Genomic DNA, 25,521 nt, shown 5'->3' on the forward strand with positions numbered 1-25,521 from the left:
CTCCCATCACATAGGGTTTAAAAACCTTCAAGGTTTTTTGCAAATGGTGTGAAAGCATTACAATTGCAGTCACTGTATTAGTAATGAGGATTTGCCCAAATACTTGGAACAATGAAATGTGTAATCTCTAGAATGCTTATTTTTTATTTATTTAAAAACAATTCTTACAATATATTTATATTCAATGTATTTAACAAAGCTATAATAACTTCCTAGTATTATCACATTAATGCTAATCCTTCATATCTAGCTGTTCTAAAGTTTTGAAACTTATGTAAACAGTGATGGGAATGGAAATGGGATTTAGAGAACTGGATGCAGACAACAATGATAAAATCACCCTAATCCTCTAAAACAATGTAAATAAAATAAAAGGCACCAATCTTAGTAAAACGTATGGATTGGATCTCAGTGTGATAAAAATTTTTTTCTTTTCAAATTTTTAATGGGAGTTTTTTTCAGCAAAGGAAAAAAAAAGAGAAGCTCATTCTTAGACTAACCAAAGTTTACAAGGTTTAATAAAAAATAATTTTAAACACACCAGAAAACAAAAGAAAAAATATTACATACATTTTTCTCTTTCCTATTAAAAGCTACAAACTTTAACCATAAAATAAAAAACATGTCATTAGAAAATTAAATTATTTTAAATTTATAAAGAGATATAAATTGTCAGATATAGATATGATTACTAGAATTAAGGATATGGTATATCCCTTCCATCTAAATCCTTATATATAATAATAAATCTCAATTTATTTTTAACTGTCCATGTTTTAAATTGGGTTTTAAAACAGAGGCCAAAGTGTAACTGCACTATGGATATTATTTGAGAAATATAAGTTCCTGGAAAAGTTCCAGTTGCTGAATCTCATGTTAAATGATGTTTTGATAATGTTCTTGAATGCTTCAATGATTCCAAGGAGTTAGCTCTTTTCTTACCATACATAAATTAGCATTATTCCACCAACCAACCAGCGGGTGGTTGGTTGGTTGGTGGAACCGACTTCCATCACTTGTTGTTGAAGTTGATAGCCTAAACAAATTTAAAGCTCAACTGGACAGGTATTTCGAACGAACGGAGGGGTGAAATGGGAGTGGGTTTTTTTTTTTTTTTTTTGGCTGATGCTGAATAAGCTTGCTTTCTTGCATCATATGCCTCTACTAATGCTAATGCTAATGCTAATTATTGAATAGAAAGATACACAATTAATTGTAAATAAAAATGCATCTTAAAAAAGAGGAATCAATGACATTTACATTGTAAGTAGTAAAGCTAATGATCAGACAGACTGGATTTTCTGTTTTTAACACTTACTGTGTTATTTTCGGTTAATCAGTTTTACCAGGTGTACTTCCTTGATTAAAAATGTTTTCTACCATATGAATATAGTTAAATTCTCAAAAACTTGGTAAACATACTACAAAACAGCTTTATTAGTATTTAAAATAGATTATAATGTTCATACCATGTAACAGGAGTGATTAAATCTCTGTATGATGAATGAATAAAATATATAACATTATTATTACTTTAATTTTAATATTACACAAACACTCATGCCAGATGTAGCAACTAATGGGAAGCTCAAAAGCTGGAAAGTAATGATTTTCTTTCATTCTGCTGAAAAGGAAAGATTTTATTAGCAATTCATAAGCTAGAAGAGTAAAGGTTTAAACTCGTTTTGTCTTTGAACAGGTGAGATATGGCTAGAGAAGAAAATTTCAAGGGTTGTGCTGAATGAACTGAAGTATCTGAAGTTTGAACAGAGCACTGGTGTCAGAAATGTGTGGTTTGTCCTGCATTTACTGGAATAGCCAACAACAATTCATTCTAATATCCTGGCATGTTTTACTGTCCTATTCAAGCTAGCAACTTCTAAATATATAACAAATCATTTCCCCATTTAAAATGTATTACTGCAAACAATATGATACCAAGAGAAGCTATACTAGATACTGTGTTACGGAAAGTATGCCAATAACAATATATTAACCTGAAAATTTTTAATTAGCTTTCATAGGTGATATATATATATATATATATATATATATATATATAAAAAAACCATAAATAATTAGAGATTTATGGCTGTCATGTTTCTTTCAACAGCACAAATACACCTATGAACAACATTGATAAACTTCATAAACTAATAATTATTCTCCAATATTTGTGAATAAAATGGGTTGGAAATGTTCATGTGGAAACTATTTCTAATCTATTTTCTGCACATTCTTTCTTGCTGAATGTGGTTTAAGTAGATTTAATGAACAGTTTTTCTCTGCATGCTTGCTGTTTAATCACCACTGATCAGTACTGAGATTGAAGTATTTGTTCTTTTGTGTAGAAGACATTATTACTGTTCAGCATGTCATGTCTGACTAAGTGATTCAATTAAACATGCATTTTATAATAGATTCAGAAGGAACTAATATTTTAGTCTGGCCTTTCAAAAAAGTTCAACTACAAAGTATTAACAAAATTATATAAACATAAACACATAATAGAATGTACTTTTTTTTTTGGCTATTAGAACGTCCAGGAATTCTTACATTACTCCTGATACTTAAACTTTTGGGAAGCATAGAATTGAAACAAAAATATGCTACTTTTATCAATTCCAAATAAATATTTATCTAAACCCTTTTAAAATATGTCTTCTAGTTCCACAAAACAAGGTTGGGCATTTATTCCAGAAGCTAATTACGCTTTGATTAAAAGCAAATAGTAAATCTATTAATACAAGGTTTTTATTGAAAATAATGGGCAACAAGCAATTACACACATTTGTGCAAAACAGCAGCATACTAGAGTTATCTGTCCACTAGAATATAAAGATATAGGTTCTAATACCTTTTTCCATTTGGGGCATTCATAAAAAGAGTACTGTAATAAAAAAATAGAGAGAATACTTTCCCGTTTATAGGACTCTTTTGGGCCAGCCCCTTCAAAAGAGCTATTACTCTTTTGAATTGCCCCAGGAGAAATTAGAGTACCCCAGAGCTTACTGTTTGATGGGTGCACAGAGGAACTATCCTTTCCCAGCATTTATCTTGGACAATTCAGAACATTCAGAGAGAATTTACGTCTGACTGACTCTGTTCATGATGGCAATGAGTGAGCTCAGACAATCTGGCAGATGTGTTGATACTCCACATCATCTCTTTTACATAGCAATGAAGATAATGAGAGACTCTTTGACGGTGGCTTTCAAATACATAGGTAAAGATACAAAACTGACCTGCGAGCAAGTTCAATCCAAAGAATACATTAACAGCTGTATTGAAAACAATCTGTCCTTCCTAAGGACAATTCCAAACTCTACCTACTACTACCAACTTTGTGCTGCTCAATGTAAGCACGATCTATTCGCTATGATTAGACAACTCGGTAAACCTACACTGTTTTTGACTCTTGAGTGCCAATGAAATCGGTTGGCCATGCTTGTTTCAGCTATTGTACAAGTTACAGAATAAGGTGTGCATTATTAGTGAGGACGATGCAAGTGACATTAACTTCATGCAGAAGGTGATACTAGTGAAGACACTGTAACTTGTGCAATATACTTCAAGAAGATTATGGATGTAATTATGAACATATTGCAGTCAATGTTATAGCCCGTTTGGCCACTTTTACGTGGTAAACTTTTTCAAGTGCATAGAATTTCAACATTATGGTAGTCCACATGTGCACATTTTGCTGTGGCTAAATAACGCTCCCAAAGACTCTTTGAGTGAGAACAAAGAAGACGCCATCACGATGATTGACAAACTAGTGTATTTTCTGCTAGCAAGGCTTCGGGGAGCATCAAGCTTCAAACTTACAAACATACATTCACGTCTTACAAGAAAATAATGCCGGATAAATGACAGACATGTCAATTTGAAGCATCATTCATGCCTTGTCGCATGAATGGTGCTTCAAATCGACAAAATCATGTCGACATGTGATTTTTCAACATGGAAATGACGTGTTGCAAAATCATCATTTCTGTCATTGACACCTCTTTTGTCCCCCTTGGAATTAACTATTCTGTCATGATTTTGTGATACGTCATTTTCATAAAATTATGTGTCACAAAATTGTTATTTCCAGGTTGTCGATGAAACCAGAAATGACATCAAATGACGTTGTTTCTGTGTTGCAAAATTGTGACAAATTGGTTACTTCAGTCCGAAATTTAGTGGGTGCCGCCAAAGATGTTTTCATATCAATAATTTAGCAAGACATACATAAATAAAATCATTATTTATGGGTGCAACTGAAAGTATAGACTGCTTTTTTATTTAAGTCATCATCCAAGAAGTGGAAACACCACAGATAGGGCTTGGATATTAGCATTAGCATTAGCAAAGGCACATGATGCAAGAAAGCAAGCTTATATAGCATCAGCCAAAAAAAAAAAAAAAAACTACCCTTCTCATTTCACCCATCCACTTGCTCCAAATGTTTGTCTATTTCTGCCTTGAATCTGTTTAAGCTATCAACTTTTACAACAACAGATGGAACTTTGTTCCTGCAATCAACCACCCGCTGACTAAAGGTAAACTTCCGCACATTTGTGCTAAAACTGTCTTTCCTCAATTTGAATTTATGCCCTCTCAGGCAATTATTCTGAGCAAGAGGAAGAATCCCATCAGCATTGAGCATGCTCAATGCTGATGGGATTCTTCAATCAGATTCACCTCAATCAGATCACCTTGCAGGTGCCTAGTCTTCAGACACTGTAATTTGCAAAATTTAGGCCTTTCTTCATAAGAGCAACCCTTTGTTCCATTCACTAATCTTGTTGCCCTTCTCTGTACTCGTTCCTTCTTAAAATGAGGCCTCCAGACCTGTATACAGTACTCAAGGTGTGGCCTGACCATTGACTATTGACAAGGGGATAATCACCTCCTTATCCCTGCTAGAAAAATTCCTGTATATCATTGACAATACACCATGAGCTACTCTTGCAGACCATCTGCACTGTTCAGAAAACTTCATATCTGCCTGCACAATTATCCCCAGGTCCTTTTCACTCTCTACCACTGTCAGTGTAGTACCACACAGTTGATACACTCTATATATTACACTCTTAGAACAAATTATTCTCAATCAGCAAAGTAGAAATAGAACTTTAGTGAGTGTAACCTTTAAAATTAATCAGAATGAATCTATTTTACTGAATGCCTAATAATAGTATCAGTATTGGTAACATGATGTAGTGAAGCAAAGCTTATACAGCACCCCTCCCCCAAAAAAACACCTCTTCATTTGCTCATTCCAACCAGTAATTTGTCAAAACTTTCTTTAAATTTATTAAAACTACCACTTGTACAATGGTAGGTGGAAGTTTATTCCAGAAATCAATATCTCTTCGGTTGAATGTGAATTTCTACACATCTGTTCTACATTAGGTCTTTACAGAGATAACTAGTTTTCTGATATTAAAATTTACAGCACCCCAGTCTTTCTTGGCAAGAGTATATCCTTTTGTGCTTCAGCTAATCTTGTTGCTTTTCTCTGTACCCTTTCCAACAGATCTATGTCCTTCCTAAAATGAGGTTTCCAAAGCTGTATTCAATAATTCAGATGTGAATTATTGAATACAGCTGTATTCAATAATTCAGTCACTTTTTTATGTATACACTGTTTCTGTACTTTTTCTGTACAAGTTGAGCATATTGAGTAAAAATATTCCTCATATTCCAGAATTCGTTTGCTAGCATTTGTACCCTTTGCTAGCACTTGCTTCTCTGATGATTTTCCAAAAGTATTGGGTTTCTTACTCTTTGAATGCTTGGTCCACTATAAATACCTTCTCACAAAGATTGCCATTGCATAACATAGCATCATACAATTGAACAAAGAAGCTATGCGCTCAATCACTCATGTGCACATATGATTGTGAACACATTGTTGATGACGTTGTAGAGCGAATATCATCTTTTAAGGGCACAAAAGGTGATATAGTTGTACACGTTGGCACTAATAATATTAAGAGTAGGAGACCGGCAGAATTACTTAACAAGTACAGGTCACTGTTGAACAAAAGCCGAGAATTAGGGTTGAATTTGAAAGTGTCTGCAATTCTGCCCAGACACGATAGGAGGGAGTATATGATGAGAGCCTTGTCGATCAATTCGGCCCTGGAAAGATTGTGCAAGGCTCAAAGGGTAGAATTTTTTTCAGCCTGGACTGTACTTGTTAACAGGAGAGATTGCTTCTACAGGGATGGGATACACTTAAATAGAAAGGGTGCAAGAATATTTGCTGATGCTATCGAGGCAGTGTTAGGTGGGTCGGAAAACTGCTAGCTTGGGGGGAGACAAAGACCAATAGATTGACAGTAGCCACTGGCAGAGGTGAAAGAGATTCTTGCACTGCTTCTATTAGAATGAGCAGAAGCCTGAAAAACAAGATGCATGGTATTTCAGAGACTGCTGGGAGCCATTGTGGTACAAGTAAACACATGGGTTGTGTTAGGGTAGCTAAGAATAGAAACAGGTGCAGGTATACTTGCGTGTACACCAATGCTAGGAGTTTAGTAAATAAATTTGATGAATTTGAGGTATTGCTCAAAACATCGAAGGCAGATATTGTTGGGATATCAGAGACGTGGTGTCACACAGATATAAGGGATGCGGAACTGCAATTTGGGGAGTACAACGTCTACAGAAAGGATAGACAGGATAGGAAGGGGGGAGGTGTTATGCTATTAGTTAAGAAACACATAAAAACCAAGGAAGTGAAGCCAGTCGACATCGCTGGACAGTGCAGTGTGGAGTCAGTTTGGTGTGACATAAGCATTGGGAGATCAAAATTGAGAGTAGGAGTGTGCTATAGGCCTAATGACTCTGATGAGTATAATAAGGAACTGTACAGGGAAATAGAGTGGGCCAGTAAATCAGAGTGTCTTATAATGGGAGATTTTAATTTCCCAGATATTGACTGGAATTTGGGGGCTGGATACTCACACACTAGCAGGGCTTTTGTGGATTTATTGGATGATTGTTTTCTACATCAGCATGTTCGGGAGGCAACTAGAGGGAGTAATACTCTTGATTTGATTATCAGCAGTGATTCTTCATGCATTAAGAATCTGCAGATAAACGAACCACTAGGTGGCAGTGATCACAGTGTGCTGAAGTGGGATTTACTCAAAGAGGTAACTACCATTAGGGGTAAAGGGAAGGGTTATTGCTTCCGTAAAGGCGACTACGATGGACTGAGACAGTATTTAAATTCTATACAGTGGGACCAACTGATGATGTTACCAACAGCAAATTCAAAATGGGAAGCATTCAAAGAACTTATCTTGGAAGCTACTAGGCTTTACATACCAACTAAGAAATATTGTTCAAGGTTTAGGCCAAAATGGATGTCAGATGAACTAATGAGGCATATGGCAGAGAAGAAAAATGCATGGGATACTTACAAATTAACACATGACACAGAAGCCTATGATAGATACAAGTTGATATGCAACCAAGTTACAAAGGAGGTTAGGCAGGCAAAGGCAGATTACGAGAAATCCTTGGCAAGGGATGCAAAGAAAAACAGCAAAGAGTTCTTTACTTATGTAAACTCTAGAAGGAAAGGGATGAATCAGATTGGTCCACTTGATATTGATGGGTCAAGTGTTGATGATCCTGCTCAGGTGGCTAACAAACTAAATGAATATTTTGCATCGACATTCACACATGAGGAGTTATTCAGCGAGGGGAATGCCAGAGGTGTATTCAACTCTAGCAGTAAGTTACAGAATCTTGAAATAACTGGGAGTAAAGTGGAGGAGAAACTGTTGAAGATAAACACAAGAAAGGCACCCGGGGTGGATGGGATCTATCCAGTTATATTAAAGGAGGCAGCAAAGGAAGTAAGCAAACCCTTAGCCATAATTATGAGAGCTTCCTTGGACTCAGGGGAGGTACCCATAGACTGGAAATGTGCAAATGTGACCCCAATTCACAAAGGAGGATCAAAGGCTGACACAAGTAATTATAGACCTGTGAGCTTGACTTCTGTTCCAGGAAAATTAATGGAGGCACTGGTTAAAGACGCACTGCAGGATCATTTAGACAAGACTTCAGTTATAGCTCAGACACAGCATGGTTTTGTTAAGGGGAAGTCTTGCCTGACCAACTTGATTGGATACTATGATGCAGTCACAAAAGAACTGGATGCAGGGAATAACTTTGATATTATATACTTGGATCTTAGAAAGGCTTTTGATACTGTTGCACATGGAAGACTGCTACACAAATTGGAGCAGTGTGACATTGGAGGCAAATTGCTGCTATGGATAAAGGGGTGGTTGAGGGGGAGAAGACAGAGAGTGGTAATCAATGGACACTGCTCATCGTGGACTGATGTTATTAGTGGAGTCCCTCAGGGCTCAGTGTTGGGTCCATTATTGTTTTCTGTATTTATAAATGATATTGATGATGGTATATCGGGATTAATGTCCAAGTTTGCAGACGATACAAAGGTTGGCAGGGTTGTCAAGGACACTACTGACACTATGCTTCTGCAACAGGATCTGGAAAGGTTGAGCAGATGGGCTGAGAGGTGGCAAATGAAGTTTAACATTGACAAATGTAAAGTACTACACATGGGAAACAGCAACCCCAGAGCAACGTATCAACTCTATGGTACAACACTGACAGTGGTAGAGAATGAAAGGGACTTGGGGGTGGTTGTGCAGGCAGATATGAAGTTCCCTGAGCAGTGCAGACGGGCTGCAAGAGTAGCTCATGGAGTATTGTCAATGATATACAGGAATTTTTCCAGCAGGGATAAGGAGGTGATTATTCCATTGTATAAGGCGATGGTCAGGCCACACCTAGAGTACTGTATACAGGTCTGGAGGCCTCATTTCAAGAAGGATGTAGAGCTGCTGGAACGAGTACAGAGAAGGGCAACAAGATTAGTGAATGGAACAAAGGGGTGCTCTTACGAAGAAAGGCTTAAGTTTTGCAAATTACAGTGTCTGGAGACTAGGCACCAGCGAGGTGATCTGATAGAGGTGTATAAAGCCTTGAATGGTTTAAGCATGCTCAATGCTGATGGGATTCTTCCTGTAGCTCAGAATAATCACCTGAGAGGGCATAAATTCAAATTGAGGAAAGACAGATGTAGGATAGACGTGCGGAAATTTGCCTTTAGCCAGCGAGTGGTTGGTTGGTGGAACAGACTTCCATCCCTTGTGGTGGAGGTTGATAGCCTAAATAAGTTTAAGGCTCAGCTGGACAGGTATTTTGAACGAACAGAGGGGTGAAGTGGAAGTGGTTTTTTTTTTTTTTTTTGGCTGATGCTGCATAAGCTTGCTTTCTTGCATCAAATGCCTCTACTAATACTAATGCTAATACATGCATATGTGCATACACATCAAGCTACAAAGATTACAAAACTGCAGAAGCTGCCAATAAGCACAGAAATATGATTTGAGCAGAATTTGTTTTTAAAATTTGTACCCTTTTGGATAACTTAACTATTAACCATGCAGTAGGCATGCTAAATGCAGGCATCACTGATTATATTAAAATTAGAGAAGTATGCCATTAAAGAAATCAAATCTCTCCAAACTGGCATACATGATGAAATGTGCATACATTTTGGTTTCAGTTTCGATTTTTATAATTGCATGTTGGAAATGAAGCAATTTAACAATAACTGAGAAACAATAATAATTGATAAGTAGACAATATTTTTTCGATAACAGGACTACTGTTACAAAGTATGTTTTTCATTCTTGCATCCAATAAATGTCAAAATTAAGAAAAACTTTAAAAAATGTATTGTTTTAAACTACAGGACTCCCTCACCAAATGTAGGTTGCCAACTGTGGATTCGAGATAATGTGGTTTTATGTTTGTATAAGATATATTAAAATCCATATATTTTTTTTTTAAACAAAACATGATAGTTATTGCTTCAACATCCAGATGATCACATGGGTAAGTCTAGTGGGCAGTGACATATTTTAGGTAGCCTGGGACTTTGGTACACATATTTTTAGAGACTCTAAAATTAAGGCTATGAGGCATCCTAGACCAACAGTAAATATGTTGTTCTGGAACCCCAGTACAACTGAAGTCCCCAGGGTTGTTCAGAGTCAGCAGTTTGGTCACCCCAGAGTCCTCCAATGATACACTCGTCACTAAGATATAATAGTGGGTATGTTCTCCTCTTGCTGCCAGTACTGCTGCCACTACTGATGGCATGGCATCGACTCTATAAAGCCTCTGAATACTGCAGAAGACATGTTGTACTATGTTTCCAGGATTGTGTCCCACAGATTTATGACAGTCTGTGGTGGAGGATCCAAATGCTAGATCTATTGATCTACATAATTCCAGAGATGTTCTACAGGATTCATATCCAGTAAATTTGGCTGCCAGTACTGCTGCCACACAGCATGGCATGGACTCTATACAGTTTCTGAACACTGCAGGAGGTATTTTGTACCATGTTTCCAGGATTGTGTCCCATAGATCTATGACAGTCTGTGGTTGGATCCTCAACCACAGACTGTCATAGTAACTGTCAGGTAACTGTCCAACCACAAATGCTACATCCATTGATCTACATAATTCCAGAGATGTTCTACAGGATTCATATCCAGTGAATTTGGCAGCCAGTAACACTTGGAAGTCACTTTTGTGTTTGGCAAACCACTCTTGAACAATACCAGCAAAGTGGTAGGGTACATTATCCTGCTGGAACATGCCTGTACCACCTGGGAAGACAGTTACTATGAAGGGGTATATCTGATTAGCCACAATGGATAGGTAGTTTTGAGCATTCAGACTGTGGTGGGCATGAGGGCACTTTTGTGTTTGGCAACCCAATCTTGAACAATACCAGCAAAGTGGTAGGGTGCATTATCCTGCTGGAACATGCCTGCGCCACCTGAGAAGAGGGTCACTATGAAGGGGTATATCTGATTAGCTGCAATGGATAGGTAGCTTTGAGCATTCAGAGTGTAGTCTATGGGTATGAAGGCTCTAAAAATTTCTCAGGAAAACATTTCCCATACTGAAATGTTGCTGCCACCTGTCTGTTTTTGTTGGATGGAGGACATTGGAGTGGTTCCTCTCAGAAGTTTGTCACCATACCCTCCATCTCCCATCTACATGGCATAACAGGAAATAAGATTTATTGAAAAGGTAACTTTTTCCCAGTTGTAAATGATCCAATGATGCCATTCAGATGCAAACTTCAGATTACATCAGTGATGGGTGGCCATATGCATGGATATCATGACTGGGTGCCTACTCTGATGGTCTTTATAGAGGAGGGTTTGTTGGATTGTGATCTTGGGAACACTGTGGCTATACCCTAGTTAAGGTCCATGGTCAGCCATTCTACCATTTTCCATCTATTGACTTGCACAAGGTGAAACAGCCTATGTTCACCCTGACCATCAATGAGGTGGATGGGATTTATCCAATTATATTAAGGGAAGCAGCAAGGAGGTAAGTGAACCCTTGGCCATAATTATGAGAGCATTTTTCAATTCAGATGTGTCTGTGGACTGGAGATGTGCAAATGTATCCCTTCATAGAGAGAGAGAGAGCGATCAAAGGGTGACATGAGTAATTATAGATCTGTTAGCTTAATATACAGTCTCTGCTTAAAGAAGAAATGCAGGATTATCTAGACAGGAATGAACTTATACTGCAGTCGCAGCATGGATTTGTTAAGGGGTAATCTCTTGTCTGACCAATCTGATTGGATATTGTAAAGCAGTAACAAAGGAACTGGATGCAAAAAATAATTTTGATACCATATAGTTGAATTTCAGGAAATTTTCGATACTGTTGCATATAAAAGACTGCTGTATAAATTGGAGCAAGTGTGGCATTAAGGGTGAGTTACTGCTCTGGAGAAAGGGATGGCTGAAGAGAAAAGACAGAGAGTGGTTATTAATGGACGATGCTTTTCATGGACTAATACTATTAATGGAGTCCCCCAGGATGCTGGGTCCATTGTTGTTTTCTATATTTATTAAAGGTATATCAGGCTTAATGTCTAAGTTTGCAGATGATACAAAGGTTGTCAGAGTGGGTAATGGCAGCAATGAATACATGCTGCTGCAACAAGATCTAGAATAGTTAGTCAGTGGCTGGGAAATGGCAGTTGAAGTTTAACATTGACAAATGCAATGAAATTGCATATGGTAGTAGTAATTACAGATTAACATACCAAGTGTGCAGTACTACACTTAGGGCAGTGGAAAATGAAAAAGAGTTGGGAGTAATTGTATAGTCAGATATGTAGTTCTCTGAGCAATGCAGACAGGCTGCCAGGACAGCTCATGGAGTTTTGTCTATGATATAGAGGAAGGAGATTTTCAATCTCCTCCTGACATACTACTTACAAATTATTTCAATTTTTAAAAAATATATATTTTTAATGACTTAAGTTATATTTCAAGGGAGAAAGAATCTGTAAGAAAATATAAGTAAAAAAAATACTACATCTGTTGGCTACTTTCAGTAATTATAGTTTCAGCAAATTACTACACCATTAACCACTAAGTACACTTACTTGCTTACTTTTATTTTCAGCAGGATGACTTGATATACACATTGAATGAGCCTGTGGAAAATAAAATAAAAATTTAAAAAATGATTTTACTATCTAATGTTAATTATTGTTAATATTTATAACATGAATTATTGAAAATGGAAAGCTTTATCAAAAGTTTTTTCTAATGATGATGATGTACACTGCTTTCAAAATTTGAATTTTAATGTTATTGAAAATGAAGGGGGTTTCCAAATTATTGGGGTTCAGATATTTTCATGTGGCATAGTATATTTTACTTGTTTTTGTATTTAGTTTTTTTTCAGGATCTGCTTGGTTTTCTTTCAAGGGATTTAGTAAGGTCTAATACTGATTTTAGTAGGGGAGTAAAGGGAAACTGCAGCCATTATCAATCCACTGCAGGATGGAAGCCTCCTCAATGGCTCATGTTGAGGTAAATGGACCACAATCCAGCGCAGGTTGGCAGATCTGACTGTATTTGGCAGTCAGGGGCTTGGGCCCCAGTCTACTCAAAGAGCATATGCTACTGTACTCATGCTCCTGACCACTTGGCTACAGAGGCCTAGTAGAGGAGTAGGTACCCCTATCTTCCAGAAAGTTCTGCATGATTGGTTGATTTTTGGTTTTATGGTGCAGTGGCATCTCTGGCCATAATGTACCAAAAGTTCTGTGTCTTATTATTAGGTTAATATACCTACCTTCTTTGCTGATGTTGATGTCCTCATTGCCCTTTAATGCCTTGAGAGTGGCTCTTTCAGCAAGGATGTGGTTGTCTTTCTACGTGCAGTTACTGTTGGTTGTTGTTGTTTTGGTTTTTAGGAGCATTAGCAACTAAGGCCATACTGCTCCGGGGATATACGGTGGTCATTCTCTGACCTTTCTGCATCCTCCTTATTTGGTGGTCACGGGCTTGAACCCTGGTCTAATCAAGAAGCGTGTGCTACACACTGCTGTTCCTGCCCACCTGGCTACGGAAGTTACTGTTGGAAGAAATTTTGCAGAATATTTGGAATTGGAGCAACTGAGAACTGATTATGCTTGTGATAAGATCCAGGTGCTCTGATTGTGGATGAGACAACTAGTTGGGTTCGGATCAAAAGTTGGCTCTATGTCTACAGCCCTAGGAAGATTTGTCAGACTTGTTTGCTGGCTGTGTGTCATGCTTCCTGTTGAGTTCTAATGACAAAGTGATTGGTGGGATTTGCAATCCAATTTGTTAATGGCATAGATGAAAATGCATATTCCATTCAGATATCAGTCTGTAATAGCCAAATTTAGTAAATTGCCTGTAATCTTTATGCATATATATTATGATTCATGGTGGTACATGGGAATATTTTCAATTGCACACCTGAAATATTACTGTTAATACATTAGCATTAGCATTAGTATTAGCATTAGTAGAGGCATACGATGCAAGAAAGCAAGCTTATTCAGCATCAGCCCAAAAAAAAAAAAAAAAAAAAAAAAACTCTCTCCCATTTCACCCCTCCGTTCGTTCGAAATACCTGTCCAGTTGAGCTTTAAATTTGTTTAGGCTATCAACTTCAACAACAAGTGATGGAAGTCGGTTCCACCAACCAACCACCCGCTGGCCAAAGGCAAATTTCCGCACATCTATCCGACATCCGTCCTTCCTCAATTTGAATTTATGCCCTCTGAGGTGATTATTCTGAGAAAGATGAAGAATCCCATTGGCATTGAGCATGCTCAAACCATTCAAGGCCTTATACACCTCTATCAGATCACCTCGCCGGTGCCTAGTCTCCAGACTCTGTAATTTGCAAAACTTAAGCCTTTCTTCGTAAGAGCAACCCTTTGTTCCATTTACTAATCTTGTTGCCCTTCTCTGTACCCGTTCCAGCAGCTCTACATCCTTCTTGAAATGAGGCCTCCAGACCTGTATACAGTACTCAAGATGTGGCCTAACCATTGCCTTATACAAGGGAATAATCACCTCCTTATCCCTGCTAGAAATATTAATATATCAAATTGCTTACCTCTATGTTGCTTTCATGTTCTCAAATGCCAAAATAGCCTTAAGATGGATATTTACTTATTTATTTCAGATACACCTGTTCAAGGAGCATGCATGGAAATTTTTATAATTGTAATGAACAAAAATGGCACTCACAGGAAAAAAGTTGCCAACCCCTGGTGTACTTGGATCATAAATCATGCATTACTGTTTTGAGGAGTTGTAGACTTGTGTATTTTGCAATGATCATTGTTCTGTGGATGTTGTATAGGTTGATCTTCAGTATATAGGCATTTGATATAATTACTGGATTCTGTAATTGAGTTAAAACATGAGCTGGCATTGAAGCTTTAATAATATGATCTTGGCTGAATCTAACCATTGTATTTCTTGGACTCTGTTTTAACCACAACTTCTTGTAATATATTTATAGAAGAGGATACTTTAAATGGAGGCAATTAACAACTGTCAAAAAGGACACTTCTCTGCATTAATTAAATTGGTTTATTTGGAAATTTTAACTGAATACTAAAAGTAAAATCTTACATTTCATACTGAAATGTAAGATTTTACATTCATCAGTAACTAAACATTAGGTTTGTTTGTTATTTGGTTTTTAGGAGCATTAGCAACTAAGGCCATATTGCTCCAGGGATATGCGGTGGTCAATCCCTGACCTTTCTGCATCCTCCATATTTGGTTGTCACGGGCTCGAACCCCGGTCTAATCAAGAAGCGTGTGCTACGCACTGCTGCTCCTGCCCACCTGGCCACGGAGGTGCCCTAAACATTAGGATAATTAACTACATCATCATAAGTAACTAAACATTAGGATAATTAAATTACATCATCATCAGTAAATAAACATTAGGATATTTAAATTACTTAACAAATGGAGATGTCCCCATTGTAGCTAGAGTTCTTATTTTCACTTGCATCAAGGAATACTACCAAAAAATTACATAAACTACAAAGACCTTATAAATACCCTTCCTGATGTCTTCAACTTAAAAAATGTGCCCGAAGCCTCTGGAACAAAGGATATGAAACTGAAACTCATGGGATGCTTAAGTGGTCAGCAGTAGATAAATAATTGGCTAAAGTATTAAGTGAGCTGATTGACTGGGGAGTAGAATATTGGCCTAATTAACAGCTAAACATATCAAAGGGCTCCCTATCATCCAACAGACTGTGATAGCCTATTGGATGGTGGGGTGACTTTCTCTTTTTGTGTGTGAGGAGTAGTTAAGCTCTCAATTTGTTTACAATAAAAATTTGGATATACAACATCTTCAAGTATTTATAAACAATTTCAAATACCCCTTTATTCAACATCTCTAAATGACAAAAAAAATTTACAGGGTGTGTCTAAAATTTTGGTATGGAAATGACTTCAGGTCAAAAGAAATGACTGGTGACATCATTTCTATTGGGCTGATTTTAATGAAATTTAGGACAACTGTTTCTAAAAGAGTCAAATATAAAATTTTATGAAAATCCATCCATTAGGAGTTGAGTTATTACATGCAGATGAATGGGACATTGTGAAGATAATATGTGTAGGTGCATTACACATATGTATCATGCCTAAAAAAAACAAAGAGAATAATTATGAAGCCAACTGGCAGAATTACTTACTATAGCACTAAGTTACAGTTTGTGCAAAAACTGTAACTTAATGCTATAGTAAAATTGAATTTGCACTGCTGTTCTATTTATCAAAATAGTTTTCCAATATAGTTAGGGAAGGTCATTACATGTTTGCTTTCCATTAAGATTATTACTATAATTAATACCACTCATATACCATGTGAAATTAATGATACAGTTTATTAAGCTAATCGCCTAAATCACTGTACAATTTAAGGTGACGTTTCATGCATCTTACCAATACCCATCATCAGACCATGCTGCTGCTGTCAGACTCCTCTTGCTTCTACTGTCAGATTCCTCTTGCTGATGATCCCAGAAAGAGTATGCACTTCAGGTTTCTGGGAGCATTTGCAAGATGCCTGAAACACACCTTAAATTGTATAGTGATTTAGGTGATTAGCTTAATAAATTATATTATTAATTTCACGTGGTATATGAATGGATTAATTATAGTAATAATCTTAATGAAAAATAGTTTTTATTTCACACACAACGGAAAAGCATATAATTCCAATATTCAGTATTACATTAATTATTGAAACAAAAAAAAAAAAAAAAAAAAAAGGAAAATTATTTGTGCAGTAAGCAAGCTGGTTGTTTAATTTTCTAATGTAAATTGGTATGTTGTATGAATAAGCTATTCGGCTATAGGAGGTAACTGATTAGACTGCAAATAATATTTAAAAAAAAAAAAAAAAAAACACAGCACATCCCAATCTAGCATTCCAGCATGAATTATTTATATAATTTATTCCTTATATCAAAAATATAAAAAATAATTAAATTTTCACATTCAGCGGTCACAAATTTTTTTTTACCAAAAAGAATTAGAATATAGTAAAAAATTGGCATACAAAAAAATTAATGCTAAACTGCATTATAACACTGTTATTCATATTTCTAAGTTCAATAATTTCTAATTAATAATTTAAAAATTTATTTAGCATTAGCATTAGTAGAGGCATATGATGCAAGAAAGCAAGCTTATGCAGTATCAGCCAAAAAAAAAAAAAAAAAAAAAAAACCCGCTCCCATTTCACCCCTCCATTCGATCCAAATACCTGTCTAGCTCAGCCTTAAATTTATTTAGGCTGAGCTGGACAGGTATCAACTTCCACAACAAAAGATGGATGTCTGTTCCACCAATCAACAACCCACTGGCTAAAGGCAAACTTCCGCACATCCATCCTACAACTGCCTTTCCTCAATTTGAATTTTTGCCCTCTCAGGTGATTTTTCTGGGCAAGAAGAAGAATCCCATCAGCATTGGGCATGCTCAAACCATTCAAGGCTTTAAACACCTCAATCAGATCACCTTGCAAATTTAATCCTGGTTAATATCATAAACTATACAAATAATAGTTTATGATATTAAACAAAAACTATAAACTTTCTAATGATATATTATTCACCTGTCTAGGTGGTGAATTGTAGAAGGAAATAGAGATAAAAAAGTACAAAAGAAACTAAAAACCCTAGTTAAAAATATGTAATAATATGCAGCTATATTATATACTTAACTATATGAAAATTAAAACTTTTATACTTACATTTTCACTACAAAATGTATAACACAGGAAGATCAGAAAACCCTAAAGGGAAAAAAAATAATAAATTACATATTTTTCATATAAATAAATTTTTTACATTAAAAAAAGCAACAAGAGAAATTAGAGTAACAGAAATAAAAATTTTTAAGACTATATACTCCACAAATTCAAATGCAATGAAATATAGAGGTATAATGAGATACAGAGCAACAAATGCTATAAAGCATCAGTATACTGTATGTATTATTTGGTTGGTTTGCTATTTGTTCGATGAAAAACCCAACTTTCTGGGAGAAAAAAAAATTCATGTAATCCTCGCCTGAGACCAATTAACTCAACCACGTTGTAAAAAAGACCCCTAATTCTACATGCCACTGACATATAATTCTCAATTCATTCATCAGAAATTACTGAAAAAGAAAGATAGTAATATTATCAGCTCTTTAGAAACCTCAAATACTGTCAAGAATAATCAGATTTTTTGGTCTGTTGTTGGCTCAAATATCTGATTACACTTGATACTTGCTTATCCCATTGACATTTTAGTATTAGTTATTGTATTAATATTGGCAATATGGTATAAGGAAGAAAATTGTACACAGCACCAGCCAAAAAAAAAAAATAATAATAATAAATAAATAAATGAAATAAATTATATACTTTTTTTCCCATCTATTCCTGCCAATAAGTAGAATTTATTCAAACTTTCAATTCACTCTTTAGCTTGAATGCAAATTTCCATACATCCATGAGCCTACAACTGTAAGAATCCCTGTTTTTCTTGGTAAGAATATCTTTTTGTGCCCCAAACTAATGTTACTGCTCTTCTTTGCATTGCATCCTTTCAAACACATCTATGCTGTTCCTAAAATGAGGTTTCCAAACTTGTATGCCATATTCCAGATGTGGACTAACCATTGTATAAGGCAATGTATTAGGCTATGCCTTTGTCCTTTCTGGCAAAGTTCTTGTATATATAATTAACAGAATCCCATGGGGGGTGTTCTAGCAGCCTGTTTGCACTGCTCAAAGAATTTAATGTCAGATTGTACAATTACTCCTAGGTATTTTTCCTTATTAATTATCCTAAATTCGGTGCTGATTAAGTGGTATATGATTCTGGGATTACTACCACCCCAATGCAAAACCTTGCATTTATTAATGTTCAATCTCGGTTGCCACTTTTCAACCCATCCTAACCTATTTACATTTTCTTGAAGTAGCGTATACTGATTACTGTCATTAACCAACTTACCCACCTCTCTATCATCAGCGACATGAAACTTGACATCAAACAAAATAACTACATCAATATCACCAATAAATATTAAAACAGTGAAAGGCCCAAAACTTGTCCCTGATGTTCCCCACTTAATCATGTTAGTCCATGAAGAATTGGCCATTTATAACCATTCTTGTCTCCTATCACTTAACCATCCCTTCATCCATAATAGTAGCCTGACATATTGCACCAAGTTAAACAACAATTGTATAAATTTGAGGAATTATAAAATGGCACATGTGGTACAGTATCAAAGGTTTTACTGAAATCTAAGTATAGTGCAACCTGTGATATACCATACCTGGTTATACCATGGTTTCAGATATAATGCGAATTAGATCAATTTTCTCCAAGAGGACATAAAAATTGCAGTTTATGGCAAAACACAAATTTCACAATAGACAACTAGCAGAAGCAAACTCTATACACAGAGTGGAACAGTTACTAAATTTTTTTCTAAAGTGAACCACTGAGCTATTATATTTTATTCTGTGATATATACTCGCTCAATTAGACAATTAAAGTTTTGTAAACAGCAGTAGTTATTGAAGAGTAATTAGATGCTCAGTTTCTCCCCTGTCCTTTTTCTCCCCTCAAACTGAGATGTAATAAAAAATATATTGATGAAATATTTATATTTCAAAAATTATATCGATGAGAAATTATAAAATGAAATTTTATAATTCCTCAAATTTATACAATTGTTGTTTAACTTGGAGCAATATGTCAGGCAACTCTTATGGATAAAGGGATGGTTAAGTGATAGGAGACAGGAATAGTTATAAATGGCCACATCTTCATGGACTAACATGATTACCATTTGATAAAATCTATCATAAATTTTGTAAACAACAGCATGTAACATTCTTTTCAATGATGAAATCACATTCACAATGACAAAAACTGCTGTTCATCAATTCATGCATACAATGCAAAGAGTGCATGAATTGATGAACAGTATATATTATATATATACTGTTCATAAATTATATCAAATTATCAAATATATACAGTATATTACACCAATGAGCCAAAACATTATGACCAGTGAGTCATTATGTAAATTGAAGCAGCAACTGTGGGTGAACTATGTCACGTGAATGGGTCGGGACACAGTATAAAAAAACACCTGACACTGAGCTCCATTAATCAGTGTTACTCTTGTTCTTCATATGGGAAAGGCAGTGAGTTTAACAAAGTGAGTTTAACAAAGGCCAAACTGTAATGGCCAGACGACTGGGTCAGAGTATATCCGAAATGGCACGGCTGGTGGGGTGCTTACGGTCAGCCATGGTTAGTACCTACCAAAATTGGTCTGAGGAGGGAAAACCCACGAACCGCTGGTGAGGTGTTGGATGACCACCACTCATCGATGCTTGAGGTGCGCGAAGGCTTTCCTGGATGGTACGTGGCAACAGAAGGGCACTGTGGTGCAACTCGCTGGTAATTAGAATGCTGGTGATGGGAGTAATGTGTCACAACACACAGTACATTGAACACTGCTGAAAATGGGGCTGTGCAGCCGCAGGCCACTCCAGGTGCCCATGCTAACCACGGTTCACCAGCGACAGTGCCTACAATTGGCACACGAGAATCGAAACTGCACCTTGAATGATTGTAATTGAACTTGAATGATTGCACCTAGTCTGATGAATCACGTTTCCTATTGCACCATGTGGACGACCGGGTACATGTGCATAGTTTATCTGAGGAAGTGATGATGCCTGGATGCACTGTGGGACGAAAACAAGCTGGTGGCGGCGGTGTCATGCTTTGGGTGATGTTCTGCTGGGATACCCTGGGTCCAATCATACATGTGCCAGGCACTCTGATGTCTACTACCTACCTAAACATCATTGCTGACCAGGTATACCCTTTCATGGCAAAGGTCTTCCCCTCTGGCAGTGCCGTCTTTCAGCAGGATAATGCACCATGTCACACCGCCCGGATTGTTCAAGACTGGTTCACAGAACATGAGGAAGATTTCCAGGTATTGCCCTGGCCTCCATCCCCAGATATCAAGCCAATCGAGCATCTGTGGTTTGTGTTGGAACAGCAACTCTGATCTGTGGCGTCTCAATCACGGACCTTACAGAAGTTAAAGGATGTGCTGGTTACGTGTTGGTGCCAGATACCACAAGACACATTTAGAAATCCTCTAGTGTCCATGCCTCACCGGGTATGAGCTATTTTGGTGCCATGTGGAGGACCAACATCATATTAGGTAGATGGTCATAATGTTTTGGCTCATCGGTGTATACTGTATATATTTATAAGTTGCTACTACTGACCTCAGCATTTTATGTAATTATACTGCAGTACTGTAAAATAAACTTGTCATTTATAACTCAAAGTAATATACATCCTTGGGGGAGGGGGGGTACCACAGTCTAATCCAGAATGTAAATGTAACTCAGCCATATTACACTATTTTGTATGGGAAATGATTTCTGAGATGTTGGTTTTTGCTCATGACACGATTTCCAGGAATACCTTATTGTATAACTCAAGTGGTACCTGTTAGAAAAAAAACCAATTCCTTAAATGCTGATCTCCAGGTAATTCTTCAGTGGGGCAAAGACAACTTAGTTGATTTCAATCCTTCTAAAACTCAATCTTGTCTTATATCTTGCAAAAAGGATTCTTCTGCTCCTATGCTTATCTTTGGTGACACTCCGATTTCTAGGCAAGTTGATATATCTCTTTTGGGGATTACCCTGACTTCTAATTTCTCTTGGCACAAGTACATTACAAATATTGCTTCCTCTGCATCTAAAAAACTTGGTTTTCTCTTTCACTCTCAGCATTACTTTTCTTCCAAACAGCCGTTCACTCTGTACAAATCGCAAATTCGGCCTACCATGGAATATTGTTCCCAGATCTGGGCAGTGCCCCCAAAACCTCTCTCAGGCTTCTAGATTCCATTCAGAAGAGAGCAGTTAGGTTATTTAATAACTCATCTTTAACTGAGTCTCTCCACTTGCTGTCTCATAGACGTACTGTTTCTGCTGCATGCCTTTTCTACAGATACTTCCACGAGCACTGTTCTTCTGAATTGGCTTCTATAATTCCCACTCTCTCTTTCGAAACAGTGTGAACATGTGCCGCCACCTGCCAACATCCATTTACTGTCCAACTTCAAACTCACAGAACAAACTTTTCATCTTTCTAGTTTATTCATTCAACTGCTGTTTTTCTGTAACAACCTTCCTTCATATGTCTTTCCTGAAAATTACAGTCTACAGAAGTTAAAGTCTAATGTCAACAAATATCTTCTCTCGTCTTCTCAAGCTCGAACCCAAGCACGGTACTAAGTACTATAGGTTCTAATACCTCTCGTGTTTGGGGGTTTCATAAAAAAAAAAAAAAAAAAGATTTTTTCCCCTGTACTTTGTGTTTGACTGGTAGGTTATGTGGTTGAGTCATACCTTTTCTAATGTATGCCCTATACTGTAAATTGGATTCCCTTTTAAACACATTGCATTTGGAAGCATGGGATCATCATAACAAATTGATGTACTGAAAGTTTATTTTTTTAAGTACTACATATAAATCATTGCTTTTTAATATTTTTATCTTAAAGTAAAATAAAATTACTTTAATTAGTAAAAACAAATTACAGTAATGGTGCAGCATTTTTGATTTAAAACATTTAACCCATTTTGTCTACTAAAGGCAAAACAGCAAAACTAAGAACACACACACACACGCACGCACGCACGCACGATACACGCAGACGTGAAATGAAATTTGCTTATATAAGAATGCTTGCTTAATAGGTTGTTTTTCAGTTACTGTGTATTTTTGTTGAAAAAAAAAACTGGAAAATAACTGGTTAAATTTTATTTTTTGGTTTAATGCACTTTGCTTACAGTGTGGGTGTTAAAGTTGTCCCCCGATACCTGCATTATATCAAGGTTGAACTATCATATATGATATCAAAATGACTCTTTGTATCCATTTAGATCCATCAACATTTCTCATGCTGTTGCTTTACTCTGGCTGCTAATGGAAGTGATGTAGACTGTAGGAAGTTCAAGAACACCACCTAAGGAACTAAAACACTTTTCATTCAGTAAGGTACAAACTTCAGTTCTTATTAAAATTTTTGTTATGTAATATTATTATATTTATATTGTTACGTATAAAAATTTTCTCCTTTATGGTGTTTTTTCCACCCATGACGGGCACTGGTACCAAGTGCATGGGATGGTTGGTTGTGTCTGGTTACTATTATTATTGTTATTATTACTCGAAAAACTCTCTTACTATCGTACAGGTGTTTAGGATCGTGGCTTTCTGGAGTTCTATGTAAGTGTTCTCTGGGAGGAGGCCTATTGCTGCTAGGTTCTTATGAAGGCTCTTTGGCATCATGCTGGTGGTTGACATGGTGATTGCGATGGTCATTACTTGTTCCATATTCCACATATCTTTGACTTCCTGTATTAGGTCTGAGTACTTTCTGATCTTTTCTTCGTATGATTTCTGAAGGTTGCCGGTGTTGGGCACTACTATGTCAATCAGATGAGTAGTCTTTTCCTTCTTGTTGACAAGGATTATGTCTAGTCTATTGTGTGAGATTGTCTTGTCCATTATTAAGGCACAGTCCCAGTACAACTTGTGAGTCTCAACTCACAAGTTGTACTGTCTTTAGTACAGCCTGGAGTTCATACTTGTAATATTGTACACTTTTTTTGATTGGTGTTTTTGTGCTAGCTTCTGATGTATTATCCTGGCCACCTGGTTATGTGAGTGATCACCCTTCATCCTGCAGTGATGTGTTGAATTGTTTCTGGGGCCAGATGGCACTGACAATATGTGTCATCTGTTACTCTGCAGTCCTTGGCGATATATTTTCTGTAGTTCCTGGCATTTATTACATGATCTTATATGGCAAGCATGAATCTTTCAGTCTTGGGAAAGAGCTTTCCTTTCATGAGCCAAGCATTGAAAGCCATCTTATTTATGTAGTCTTGATGGAGTGTCTTCTTTGTCCATCTGTTTTCTTTGTTTCTTCTGTCTGTGTGAATGTGATCTCTTAGTTGAGGTCAAGTGCCATTCGTCAATCTTTCTTATGGCTTATGGTAGATTGGTGCTGTGTTTACCTGGAAGTAATCACACTGGTTCTTAATTGCCTTCTTGCTCAATGAGGTCAGTCACTCCACTCCCTCTTTTTTATGGACTATGGTCAGTCTCTTGATGGCCAACTTCAGGCATTGGCAGCTCTTGATCATCATTATCCTAGTCAATTTCATAATCTCCTCCAGCTTGGCGTAGGGGACTGCGTAAGTGTTTATGGCTGTAATCATGCTCACATAGGGTTGAATTTGAAAGTGTCTGCAATTCTGCCCAGACACGATAGGAAGGAGTACATGATGAGAGCCTTGTCGATCAATTCGGCCCTGGAAAGATTGTGCAAGGCTCAAGGGGTAGAATTTTTTTCAGCCTGGACTGTACTTGTTAACAGGAGAGATTGCTTCTACAGGGATGGGATACACTTAAATAGAAAGGGTGCAAGAATATTTGCTGATGCTATCGAGGCAGTGTTAGGTGGGTCGGAAAACTGCTAGTTTGGGGGGATACAAAGACTAATAGTTTAACAGAAACAGCAGGCAGAGGTGAAGGTGATTCTTGCACAACTTCTATTAGAATAAGAAGCGACCTGGAGCGAGGGGTGTTGGGGGTTTCAGGGACGGATGGCAGTCATCATGGAATAGTTGGGTATATGGGATGTGTTAGGGTAACAAGGAATAGGCATAGGAGCATGTATGCTTGCATGTATACCAATGCTAGAAGTATAGTAAATAAATTTGATGAATTTGAAGTGTTGGTCAAGACATCAAAGGCGGATATTGTTGGGATAGCAGAGACATAGTAGTAGTAGTAGTAGTGGCACTTGATGCAAGAAAGCAAGTGTAGGAGCTTATGCAGCATCAGCCAAAAAAAAAAAAAAAAAAAAATCACACCATACCCTCCAATTGCCTGTCCAGTTCCTCCTTAAATTTATTTAACCTATCAACTTCCACAACGACAGATGGAAGTTTGTTCCAGCAATTAACCACCTGCTGGCTAAAGGCAAATTTCCGCACATCTATTCTACATCTATCCTTTCTTAATTTGAACTTATGTCCCCGTAGGTTCGTATTCTGAACAAGTGGGAGGATCCCATCAGAATTCAGCGTGCTCAACCCATTCAAGGCCTTATAGACCTCAATCAGATCACCGCGCAGGTGCCTAGTCTCCAGCCACTGCAATTTGCAGAACTTAAGCCTCTCTTGGTAAGAGGATCCCTTCATTCCCCTCACCAATCGTGTTGCTCTTCTCTGTACACGCTCAAGCAAATCTACATCCTTCCTAAAATGAGGCCTCCAGACCTGTACGCAGTACTCAAGGCGTGGCCTGACCATTGCCTTATACAGAGGGACAATCACCTCCTTTTCCCTGCTAGCAAAATTCCTATATATCATTGACAAAACCCCATGACCTGCCCTAGCAGCCTGTCTACATTGCTCAGAAAA

The 25,521-nt window shown here is 37.0% G+C and overlaps 1 protein-coding gene across 4 annotated transcripts in view; it reads right to left on the reverse strand.

The window, feature by feature from the left end:
• The window catches only part of LOC150085398 (uncharacterized), a 650,000-nt gene that overhangs the window by 50,549 nt on the left and 573,930 nt on the right, over positions 1 to 25,521 (reverse strand). For 3 of the 4 annotated variants that reach the window (XR_016546970.1, XM_090374027.1, XM_090374026.1), the window contains exons 27-28: positions 17,722 to 17,763; positions 12,542 to 12,592 (exon numbers count right to left, since the gene is read on the reverse strand). Coding sequence is in view for 3 of the 4 variants with exons in the window: in XM_090374027.1 (XP_090230153.1) it covers positions 12,542 to 12,592; positions 17,722 to 17,763 (93 nt within the window). In the remaining variant the exon portion in view is untranslated. The remainder of the gene's footprint in view (positions 1 to 12,541; positions 12,593 to 17,721; positions 17,764 to 25,521) is intronic. The other variant, XM_090374028.1, reaches the window with a different exon arrangement.

This window comes from Mastigoproctus giganteus, chromosome 5, assembly GCF_048544385.1.
Source record: "Mastigoproctus giganteus isolate SK-2022 chromosome 5, ASM4854438v1, whole genome shotgun sequence".
Classification (NCBI taxonomy): Eukaryota; Metazoa; Arthropoda; class Arachnida; order Uropygi; family Thelyphonidae; genus Mastigoproctus; species Mastigoproctus giganteus.